Source organism: Phoca vitulina, unplaced genomic scaffold (genome assembly GCF_004348235.1).
Source record: "Phoca vitulina isolate PV1807 unplaced genomic scaffold, GSC_HSeal_1.0 scaffold7, whole genome shotgun sequence".
NCBI lineage: Eukaryota > Metazoa > Chordata > Mammalia > Carnivora > Phocidae > Phoca > Phoca vitulina.
This window is the reverse complement of record NW_022589710.1, coordinates 47,689,679-47,702,275: the sequence shown is the minus strand read 5'-3', so window position 1 is coordinate 47,702,275 and position 12,597 is coordinate 47,689,679. Positions and strand designations below refer to the sequence as shown.

General features: G+C 37.6%; 1 protein-coding gene across 2 annotated transcripts in view; it reads left to right on the top strand.

Annotated features, from left to right (window-relative positions):
- Nucleotides 1–12,597, top strand: part of SNW1 (SNW domain containing 1) — a 32,281-nt gene that overhangs the window by 18,424 nt on the left and 1,260 nt on the right. For both annotated transcript variants that reach the window (XM_032405694.1, XM_032405693.1), the window contains exons 6-12: nt 592–696; nt 2,161–2,230; nt 3,160–3,225; nt 4,931–5,047; nt 6,264–6,405; nt 9,391–9,487; nt 11,167–11,284. In XM_032405694.1, coding sequence (XP_032261585.1) covers nt 592–696; nt 2,161–2,230; nt 3,160–3,225; nt 4,931–5,047; nt 6,264–6,405; nt 9,391–9,487; nt 11,167–11,284 — 715 coding nt within the window. The remainder of the gene's footprint in view (nt 1–591; nt 697–2,160; nt 2,231–3,159; nt 3,226–4,930; nt 5,048–6,263; nt 6,406–9,390; nt 9,488–11,166; nt 11,285–12,597) is intronic.

Below are 12,597 nucleotides of genomic sequence, written 5' to 3'. Positions count from 1 at the left end.
AACATGTAATAGTAGTATAATAACAGAATATTGGTAGTGTACTAATACCATTTATATAATAATAGGCATCTTTATAATACTTATACATTTTGAAGGATTTCATTCAACTAAATCCTTATGTAGAGAGATGATTCACATGTAGGTATTACAGGAAAAATCAGCTTATAGAGCTGCTACTATTATTTTTTCTCTGTTTTACAACCTATGATTAGTGAAGAACTACTAATTCTAAGCTGCCTGCTGAGAATATTATGGGGCGTTTCTTCTGCAAATGCAAACTTACAAAATAGGTACCATTTTCTAGACCTCTTATCTGTGAAATTGAACACCATGCCTTCCATGGTGGAAAATGGCCAGGGATGGATTATTTGCAAACTAATATGACTCTAGTTTACATTTTGCTTACAACTCATTATTGCTCTTAGTTCTCTTATTTCCATTGCTATCTGCTCTGCCTAAATATTTTTGCTACTTTCTATTAATACTTTATGAAAGGAATTGACAGTATAGTCTAGCTTAGAATTATAACAGAAGAAAAATACCTATTGAGTTTGAACTAGTTATACTTTTAGTTTCATCTGCATTCTTCAGATACACACCATCTCAACAAGGAGTGGCTTTCAACTCTGGAGCTAAACAGAGAGTTATTCGGATGGTGGAAATGCAGAAAGATCCAATGGAGCCTCCAAGGTTCAAGTAAGTAGGTAGCCTCTTGAGAATAAAACACCGTTTTGTTTTGTTTTTTTTTGTTTTTTTAAGATTTTATTTATTCATTTGAGGGAGAGAGACAGAGCACAAGCAGGGGGAGAGGCAGAGGGAGAGGGAGAAGCAGACTCCATGCTGAGCTGGGAGCCTAACATGGGGTTTGATCCCAGGACCTAGAGATCATTACCTGAGCTGAAGGCAGAGGCTCAACCATCTGAGCCACCCAGGCGCCCCAATAAAACACTATTCTTAAAAAAGATATGAGAGGAGCAAAATATCCCAAATATCCATCAGTAAGTGAGAGGATAAATTGTGGGACATTTATACATGGAATACTATTGATATTAAAATAATTTTTTAATTAATTTAATAAAAAAGAGTAAACTTTTAATACATGAAATAACATGGATGAATCTCAAAAGTATTATGTTGAGTGAAAGAAACCAGACAAAAACAAGTACATTCTGTATGATTCCAATTATATAAAACTCTAGAAAATGAAAACTAATCTGTAGTTACAGGAGGTAGATCAATGCCTGTGGTGAAGGAGGGGAGGAGAGGGGATGAGAGGAACAAGAAGGATAGGCAAGGACGTGCAGAAACTTGGAGGTGATGAGTATGTTCACTATCTTGATTGTGATGATAGGTTTCACAGGTGTATACTTGTGTCAGACTTAAACAGTACACTTAAATATGTATAGTTAATTGCATGTCAGTTGTACCTCAATAAAGCTGTTTAAAAAAAAAATGGGGCACCTGAGTGGCTGAGTCCGTAAAGCATCGAACTCTTGATTTTGGCTTAGGTCACGATCTCAGGGTCCCGGGATTGAGCCCCATGTCAGGCTCCACACTGGGCATGGAGCCTGCATAAGATTCTCTCTCTCCCTCTGCCCCTCCCCCCACTCTAAAAAAATAAAAGTAGGGGCACCTGCGTACTCATTCGGTTAAGCGTCTGACTTTTGATTTCAGCTTAGCTCATGATCTCAGGATTGTGAGATCAAGCCCCACGTCAGGCTTCACAGAGTGTGGAGCCTGCTTGAGGTTCTCTCTGTCCCTCTCCCCACTCCCTCTCTTAAAAAATAAAGAAGTAAAAGAAAAGAGTAGGGGTACCTGGCTGGCTCAGTTGGTAGAGCATGTGAGTCTTGATCTTGGGGTCATGAGTTCAAGCCTGATGTTGGTTGTGGAGCCTACTTTAAAAAAAAAAAGTATATTACCCTGTGAAATGATAATGATATTGTGGAGGTGAGGCGGATAGTGATGATGACAAGGTTGGCTGTGATTTAACAGTTGTGGACGCTGAGTGACTGATATATGATAGATGAACATTCATTATAAACTCTATTTGTTTTTGTATATGTTTGAAGCTTTATAAATGGGAAGGGGAAACTTGAGACATATTAACCAAAATGGAAAAATGTCTAACACTCTCTGGTTGTGCTTTGATTTATCCTTCAGGATTAATAAGAAAATTCCCCGAGGACCACCTTCCCCTCCTGCACCTGTCATGCATTCTCCTAGCCGAAAGGTAATCTTTGCTGTAGTCTAACATCTTTTTTTGTACTCATGATTATTAATTTTATAAGTAACCTCCCATAGAACAAAGTCTAGATGCCTATACAGGTACATTTTGCCATGCTTACTGTTTTTTTAATATGATTTTTAAGATCAAATAAGGACCCACTCAGGACTATAATGTGTAGTTCCAGAGTGCTTATGAGAATGTATGTAAAATGTTAGCTTTTAGTTTTCATGTTATTAGCCTGACCCTTGCTTTAAATGGAATGAACAGGGTCTGCTATTTGATAAGCAGGATATTATCATAGTTAGAGGAAGTGAGGGATTAATAGGCCTCTGATAATCTGAGTGGCATTTTTTAGGTATGATTTATTATCCAACTGAAAGAACAAATTTTCATCTTAAAGAAGTCTTGTCACTTTATTTTTTTAATAGACCAATTCTTTATTTTTTTAAAGATTTATTTACTTATTTTAGAGAGTGAATGCATGAGTGGGGCGAGGGGCAGAGGCAGAGAGAGAGGAAAAGAGAATCCCAAGCAGACCCTCCGCTGAGAGCGGAGCCCAGTGCAGGGCTTGATCCTATGACCCTAAGATCATGACCTGAGCCAAAACCAAGAGTTATTAAACACTCAACTGACTAAGCCACCTAGGTGCCTCTCACATCACTTTAAATATGGAAAAATACTCACCAGCATTTATAATTGTCAAAAATAATTTGTAGAATATTTTCCATTTTTTATATTAAAGTTATTATTAGAATCCATGGTATGGGAACATAGTATATAGTGCTACCAAACAAATGGAATTTTGACCTTTGACTAAATCTATTCACATGTCAGTGTTTATTGAACTGTCTTTGAAGAGAACATTGTACATAGGTTTTTAGCTGGACTACAAATTGGAAAATGTCTCTTCTTCCATTCTTTTGTCCACTCAGATGACCGTGAAGGAGCAACAAGAGTGGAAGATCCCTCCTTGTATTTCAAACTGGAAAAATGCAAAGGTAATTAAGTTTCATAAAATCAGTCTCCTACTATTAGAACCTACTGGGAAACAGGAAGGAGCTTTAGCCTCAGAAACTTTCATTAAATCCTCAGCATCTCACTTAGCTGAGTGTTTTCAAAAAGGAACACCCAACTTATGTGACTTTCTTTTTTTTAATGTAATAGAAACATAGTATTCCAGTCACATGAATACTGTGTAGATTCTTTTAGTGAATTGTAGTTATCAGAAGCATATAGAGAAAGGATAGGTAGAATAAAGTAACATATCCATGAATGATAGTATTCTTTAGAAAATTTAGAAATTGATAATCTAAAATCATTTCTTAAACCAGTTTAAATGATAATATGACAAAACAGAATAAATGTTTGGCTATATTCAGTGCTTTAATTTTTAAACATTTTTTTCTGTTTATAACAATGTGTGCATAAGCTCTTTAAATCCTTCATATCTCTAAGCACCAACGCTTCCAGGAGTCATGAAGTATCTGCAAAATAATGTGAAATATATTTTCCTTCCTTTTTCTTTTTCTTTTTCATTTTATTTATTTGAGAGAGAGAGAGCACACAAGCAGGGGAGGAACAGAGGGAGATGGACAGACTCTGCCCTGAGTGCAGAGCCCAACACAGGGCTCGATCCCAGGACCCTGAGATCATGACCTGAGCTGAAACCAAGAGTCGGACACTTAACCAACTGAGTCACCCAGGCACCCCTGAAATATATTTTCTAATCACTATTTCCCCATTTCCCCCAAGTTGTGTTTCATAATTCTATTTTTGATGAGTGAAGAAGGCCACTTTAATTTGTAGATTAAATATAAATTATTTCCTAAAGAAAGTTATGCACACATCCTATAACAAAAAAATTATTGGGTAGTCCATTTTGGCTTGATTAACGTATATGTAACTATGTGGTATCTTGAGCTGATTCTTAACACTTCCCTGTATTAGCAGTAAAGACTATAGACAAGAGGTCAACATTTGGGAATGTAGTCATAAATCTGGAAAAATATAGCTAAGCCTGAAATGTCCTGGTGGATGTTCAAGCATATTCCTTGAGTTAGTGAAAACAGGGTGCAAAATTTCAGAACAGGAAGAATCTCAGTTGTCTGTCAAATAACTTATCTTTTTTCCATTTACTAAAACTTACAGTATTCTAAGAATCTGACAAGTCATTAAAATAGTACCACACATTAAACTACCTATATATTCTCTGGTTTTAGTGATTTGTTCCACTTTTGTATGACTGTTCTATTACTTGAGGAACAACTGCTTAGCTATTTGATAGCAATTTCCTTTTATTATAACTCACAATTATTAACATGAGAATATTTGCTCAGAGCTTGGGCTCTGACATCACACTGCCCAAGTTTAAATTTTAGCTCATCCATTTATTAACTGTGTGCCCTTGGGGACATTTACCTAAGCTCCCTACCTCAGCAGCAGCATCTGTGAAATGGAAACACATTGTTACCAGCCTTCCAGAGTTACTGTGAAGGTTAAATGGGACCGCAGATGGGAAGTGCTTTGAATTGGCCTCCACACGAAGTCGTCGGTGTTAGCTGCTGCTGTTGCATAATTGTGAAGAAAGATGTAAGAAGAAGAACTTCAGCTCAGTGGTCGTCAAAATGGACATATTTAAATCTAATTTTAAAGAATCTATTGCTGCTCTTTTATGACCGGTGTTTTCTGCCTGCTGTCACACAGGGGTATACAATTCCATTAGACAAACGTCTGGCTGCTGATGGAAGAGGCCTGCAGACAGTTCACATCAATGAGAACTTTGCCAAGCTGGCCGAAGCCCTCTATATTGCTGATCGGAAGGTTGGTCTCTTATAATGAAAGGGTTTAATGCTCTTGATAATTTGTAAATCCATTTTTGGTTACCTAAGATACTGTTTGTTCATTCCAGCTTAATTGACACATCACTGTAAATTTTAAGCCATTCAGCCTGATGGTTTGATTTACAGAAGACACTGCTGTTTCAGTTACAGTACTGAGTACCCAGCGAGGCTCGCACCTGTGGCACGTGTGCCAGAGACAGCATGTGCTGTTTGCAGCTCTGTACCTGGTCTCAGCCTTTGTAGACTTGTGCACACACCCTACCACTGGCGATCCAGCTTCCTCACGACATTCCAGAACGATGGTTCACTAGGCTAATCTCATTGTTATTTTTTTTTCCTTAAGTTTTATGTATTCATTTGACAGAGAGAGAGAGAGAGACGGGCAGAGGCAGAGGGAGAAGCAGACTCTCCGCTGAGCAGGGAGCCCTATGCAGGACTCGATCCCAGGACCCTGGGATCATGACTTGAGCCAAAGGCAGACGCTTAACCAACTGAGCCACCCAGGCGCCCCGATCTCATTTTTAAAGAGATGATCGACTGCTGTTTTTAGATTTCATTTTTTTTTTCTTCTGTTTTAAATACAGATGTCTCCCAAATGGTCGGTAGCATAGAAAGGCAAATAAACATTCTGATGAATGCTATAGAAAATGATAGTCGTAATATTGGTTGTCTATTAATATTATGACATTAATACTAATGTGTGTGACCTAGAAGTCCACATACATCATGGCATGCAGTTAGAACACAGAAAAGTGTATCTCCTGCGTCACCGCAAGCACCCTCATAAAAGTCTCTTGCTAAAGGCTTTATCTTAAATAGATTTGCTTGATTTTGAACACATAACCAATTCCTGCTATGTTATTGATACTGAAAATTTCTTTATTAGAGTCTTGTTTAATTTTTATTTTTGGGGTTGTTTCTGAGAAAGCATTAGTGAAACAGTGACTTACAAGATTATAGGACTCATTATAATAAGTTTCAACCACTAAAACATTTTCCAGAGTGAAAAATCTAAGTTTGCAGTGTCTTCCAGGCAAGCTTTCTTTTAGTGGACAAGAATCTTTGTTTTAACCAGCAGTAACAAATCTGAATTCTTTATACCTGCTCTTTCAAGCCAAACTTCAGTCAGGTTATTGGATGATAGCTGTAACTTTTCCCCCAACCATGTCTTATTTAACGTTCAACTTTACTAACAGGCTCGTGAAGCTGTAGAAATGCGTGCTCAAGTAGAGAGAAAGATGGCTCAAAAAGAAAAGGAGAAACATGAAGAGAAACTTAGAGAAATGGCCCAGAAAGCCAGGGAGAGAAGAGCTGGGATCAAAACCCATGTGGAAAAAGGTATGACATTCTCTTTCCTCAGTTGAATTTACAATATGAACAATACATATCTCATTTTAGAGACTCACTGTTGTTTTTACTGCACACAAAATTAATACACACCTATAAAGAAAATGTAGATATTTCACAAATAATATAGAAATGAAAGAGTAACTTCTGCTACTGAGCTGTAGCAGTAGAAAATAATATATATGTATTTTTTTAAGATTTTATTTATTTGAGAGGGAGAGAGAGAGAGTGAGCAAGAGCACAAGAGCCAGGCGAGGGAGAAGCAGACTCCCCGCTGAGCAGGGACCCTCCCCTCCCCCCCCCCAAGTGGGGCTGGATCTCAGGTTACTGGGATCATGACCTGAGCCGAAGGCAGACGCTTAATTACTGAGCCACCCAGGCGCCCTAAGAGTATGTATTTAAAGAAGGGCCTTCAGTATGGGACTACAGTGGACATTTTTAAAGTTCAGAGTAATGTACTTTTAAAAATCATGTATTACTCAAGTGATGGGCTTGATTTTTCTCTCATTTTAATTTTCTCGAAACTTAGAAAAATGAGATCTCCAACTGAATAATTCAGCTTTCCCACATAGTAAAATAATCCACTTTTTCTAACTTGTAGGCTAATAAACCTATAATCATTAAATCTGCCAATATTTTCTCTCTGGCTTTATTTAGTGTTTACACTGGTGTATTAATTCATTTAGAGTGAGAAGAGTAATTCTAATTCAAGGAAGTTGTGAGGGCAGTTTGTTTCGTTAATAAATCCTAGACTAGTACAATTATTCATTCACTCAATTCATATTGAGCATCTACTATATGCAAGGTTCTCTTCTAGACACAAGGATTTCTGTTAGGTTGGGGGTATAGTAGTGAACATTCTAGTGAGTGTAAACAGACCAAAAAAGTTAATTATCATTACTAGATGGTTAGGGATAATAGTACAGTAATAATTGCTATGGAGAAAAATAAAACAGGAAGTGCCAGAAGGAGAGGGTGGTCAGAATGGACCTCACTTCTGAGATGGTAACATTAGCACAGAAACTTGAAGGAAGTAAGGAAGTGAGCCTTGTAGATATCTGGGGCTTTGAAGAGCATCCCAGATAGAAGGAACAGCAAGTGCAAAGGCCCTGAGTTGGGAGTATACCTGTTGTGTTAAAGGAAAAGCAGGAGCCAGTATAGCTGGATTGGAGTAAGAAAGCTGAATAGTAGATGAGGTGTCAGAGTAGTTAGAGTAAATAGGAAGAGTAGTGGCCAGATCATGTGTGGTCTTTCAGCCATTTTAGCAACATGGCTTTCACTTCAGATAACATGGGAAGCAGTTAAGACTTGGAGTAGAGCAGCATGATCTGCCATATATGAGCAGGCTGTGAAATGGGCATGTGGAGGAGTAGGGAAACCATTTGGAGGGCTATTGCAGTAACCAGATGAGAGATGATGATGAGAGGCAGGGAAAACATGGTCAGATACAGACCATGGAGAGAGAGCTGACAAAATTTGCTTATGGATTAGGTAGCGGTATGGAAGAAAAAGTCAAGGATGACTCCACAACTTTTGACGTGAGCAATTGGGAGGGATTGAGTTGCCATTTACTAATAGTGGGAAGACTGCAGGGGAAGAAATTTGGGAGGGAAAGATTAGTTTAGTTGTAGACATGTTAAGTTTAAGATGGAGGTGTCAAGCAGGCAATTGGTTATAGGAGTCCAGAGTTCAGCTATAGAGAAGTAACCAGAATTATAAGTAGTGATCCACATTCTTGAATCATATATGAATGACTTAGTGAGGCAAGATATAAAAACCTGCCTGTTGTACATACACTTAGCCACTAAAGGTAATTAGAAGTCAGATTTCCCTATATCTAAGTCTCTACACTGGTAAGAAATTAAAAACAAAAAACACAGAATGGTTCTTGAGGAATTAGCTAAAATTCTGAAAAATGTGTTGTCAGATATTAAAAAGAAATAATGTTTATTGATTGCTTATTATAGAAGACACCACTCTGAGCACTTTACATGTATTGCCTTTATAATCCTGGCTCCAGCAACCCCTTGCAGTGGTTCTAGGATTGTCACCATTTTACAGAGGAGGAGACTAAGGCTCAGAGTGGTTGAGTGACCTGTATGAGGTCACATGGTTAATCTATCATAGGAACAGGATTTGAATCCAGACAGGCTGGCTCCAAAGCTGTATCCCTTCAGACTGGAGAGAGAAGAGAAAATGAAGATAGACATAAACACAGTGGGTAGAGATCAAGATACAACCAGCCCCTGTGGACCACGAGCAAAAGGTTCTTTATTCAGCCAATCTTTGAAAATATAAGGGTAAATTTACACATAATTTTTTCCTGGAAAAAAAAAATTTTTTTTTAAAGATTTTATTTATTTATTTGACAGAGACACAGTGAGAGCGGGAACACAAGCAGGGGGAGTGGGAGAGGGAGTAGCAGGCCTCCTGCCGAGCAGGGAGCCCGACGCGGGGCTCGATCCCAGGACCCTGGGATCATGACCTGAGCCGAAGGCAGACGCCTAATGACTGAGCCACCCAGGCGCCCTGCTGAAATTTTAATATGACTGTTTTGAAACACACAGAAAAGTTGAAAGAATTATACAATGAACATCCATATCTCCACCACCTAGATTCTACAGTTAACTTTTTTTTAACAATTAACATGGCTTAATTTGCTTTATCATCTATCTACTGATCTTTCTATATCCATCTATCAATTCACCTTGCAATTCTGATGCATTTCAAATTAAGTTAAAGTCATCAGTATACTTTACCTCTAAACACTTGAGCTGCATGCATGATTCTGGAATTCACATTCAAAAATTAAACAAATACTATTGGATTTAAATTAATTGCAAGTGAGTTAAAAGGGCTGAATGTGACTATAAAGAAATTCATGGAATTATCTGTCATGGGTTAAAGAATATTCTCTTGTTCCAAATATTAATGGGTAATATAGTGATGAAGTAATTTTCAACTCTGTTCACACAGAGGATGGGGAGGCACGTGAGAGGGATGAAATCCGGCATGACAGGCGAAAAGAGAGACAGCACGACAGGAATCTTTCCAGGGCAGCTCCTGATAAGAGGTGGGTGCTATTTGAGAGAAATGCAAATTATGAGGAGTGGGTTTTGTGAACCTTTCGAGAAGAGGTTTAGTCCACTGAGACCAGTTTTGCTTCTCTCCCTTTCCTCTCTAGATTGATAACTTACTAAATCAGCACTTATTTTCTTACACTAAACTACCTACTTTTTCTTAGCAGAAGAATTGACTGTCCCTAAAAGAAATCCTTTCTCATCACCTTGTAGAGTTAGCTGGACATAGATAAGGGAATTCAGATCATGTTTGTGAAAAGAAGGTAGTAGATAGGACTGTTCTGGTCTGTTCTTTTCCTATTTCAAGTGGTGAGACAAACTTATGCGCCTATTCCCCTAGACAGGGAAGAAGATTCTGTACCTTCATTGAGATCCTACGTAGATGCAGAGGGCCGTCCCGAGTACAATGGGGGAGAAGAGCAGATTTTGTGAGAAGTGAAAATTGGCCTCTTCTCATGAGTAGTTCACTTAAAATTCAGAAAGACAGAGCTACCATGTAAAATTACTTGGGAAAATTAACACAACACTGCTAATAAGTACAGACCTGCATGGAACAAGCAAAATACATGTATGGGGACTTGGCAGTAAAGTAAGGATTGGCAAAGTTTATGCTTCACCAAAGGCTGAGCACTGAATTCTGAGTGAGGGTTAAAATATAAAACATTTTCTTTCCATATGAGCAGTTTTCCATGCTCTAATCACTTTGTGAGCTGATACAATCCATTTTTTCAAGTCATGTCTTAAACATGAAAAAGATTCCTGCTGGTGGTGCTCTTTGTTATTTAATGGCATAGCTCATCTCCCTGGATAAGTGAAGTCATGGAGAAGCAGAAAATCTGAATTTAGAGTTGTGGGTAAATGTGCAGTGTAGAAGAGAGAGGAATGAATATGAAAGTGCACAATTAATGATACTCTTGGTCTGAAATTCCTAAGCTGTAAAAATCAAGAGGACTCTGTAGATAAATTGGGCCCTTAAAACCAGTAAAGTGGTTATGGGAATTGATAACATAGAAAAGCTGTAAACTTGTGATTGGGTGAAAATCAGGTTGTCTATAGAAATTATTTTAAGACCTGAGTTTCTGGTAAAATAAATGATGACGGTTACCATGGTTTCCTTACAATGTAGATTGCATACATACTGAAACAGCAGGGGAATTAAGATAATCTGAATATTGAAAATCATACTGAGTAATTCAGTCATTGACATGTTTTCCTCAAAATTCTAATAGGATAAAATTACTAAATGTGGTTTAGGTAAAGAACAGATTCTGTCTTATTGAAAGTGATTCATATGATACATCTGATTTGCATCCAGTCCCCCCCAGTCCTCGTATAATAGCAAATACAGACCGTAGCCATTTCATATCTCAGCATGCTGTCCCTCCCTGTAAGGTGATTGCTTATATTAAAGACTTCATGTCCAGAGTGAGTCTCTTGACAGTTCTTTTCAGCTAACAGGAAGGCCTGATTGTAAAACCCTACCTGTTCTAATAACCATGTCTCTGAAATGCTGTAAGGACTGCCAACCTGATTTTGCATTATCAGGGGATATATGTTCACAAGATATGAACAGGACGTATTCGTTAACTTTGCTTCTGAGATTGGTTGTATTTAAATTGAAATTCAGCTTGTCTGTGAAGAGTTTTGTTAGTGACATTGTATTTTGAAACAGGTCGAAACTACAGAGAAATGAAAATCGAGATATCAGTGAAGTCATTGCTCTTGGTGTGCCCAATCCTCGGACGTCCAATGAAGTTCAGTATGACCAAAGGCTTTTCAACCAGTCCAAGGTACAAGGAGTTTAGAAATAGCATGTCTTAAGTGTTGATGTGAATACCAGTCCTCAGGGAAAAGAAAACTAACATATCATAGATTGATCAGCCTAAGGTGTGCTGGCATAGTGAGAGAAAAAAATTAGAAGTTGCGTGTTATGACTTACAGAACTGTTTTATCTTATTTCATCTTATTTGGTGTAAGATGAAACAACTCCGATTTTGACCCCTTAAAGTTGGCTAAGATTTAAGACACTGGTAGAAAATGAAAGAAATAAGGTGACAAAACTTGGTTTTAGTATATCAGTCTTTTATTTATAAAGTAGAGCCAGTGTCCTTCAAAAGTATCTCTTGGGTTTTTTGTTGATCTTTGAAAAACAAACTTAATGCTAAAGAAACATAACTTGAGATCTTTAAAATGTGAAGCTATAAAACTAAATTTAAGTGCTACACTAGTTGTCAGGAAATGTGATTTCTAATACCTATCATTATTAACTAGCTAGGATACATTAGGCCCGAAGAAGTGCCTTTATGTGTTCATCCACCCAACAGTGATTATATACTGTGCTAAAGACAGTGAGATCAAAGATAGATATGCCTTTGCCCTCAAGGAACCTTCGAGTCTACTGGAAAAGACATATATATGTATAAATAAGGACAGGGCAGACTGCAATAAAAATATGGAAGTAAAATGTTCTACTGGGATACAGAGGGGAAAAATTTATTATGACTTGGAGGATTTAAGATTTGAAGGTAGCATTTGAGTAAGCTTTTCTAGTTAATAACTTATTGGGTACTTTTTTACATTCCTGGCATTGTTCTAAGTCTTTTATTATCTCACTTAATCCTTACAAAAACCTATGAAGTCATACTATTTATTATAATCTCTACTTGTAGATGAGGAAATTGAGACACATAGAGGTTTAGCTAGAAATTGATAAAAGATTCAAACGTTTGATTTCAAAGGTTGTGTTCTTTAACACAATGCAATGGTAACTTACCAGCCTGAGCAAAGGGGTGTTAGGCATGAAAGTTCCACCTGAGTATTTATGACAGTCAGTCACCTGTTACAAGCTTAAGCTTATTTCAAAGCTGTGATAAAATTTTTTCTAAAAAAGCACATCCCTGTATTAAGGAACCATCCAAATGTATGAAACAAATTTGTTCATTGTTGACTTAGGATTTTCATTAAGAGCCTTATTGTCCCATGCTATAATAGTGATGTTCTCAGGGACTTAAGGGGTATAGCGTTATTATTCTAAATGCCTTGAGATACTGTCAATACAGCGTCCAACTCTTAATCTTGGGGTTGTGAGTTCAAGCCCCATGTT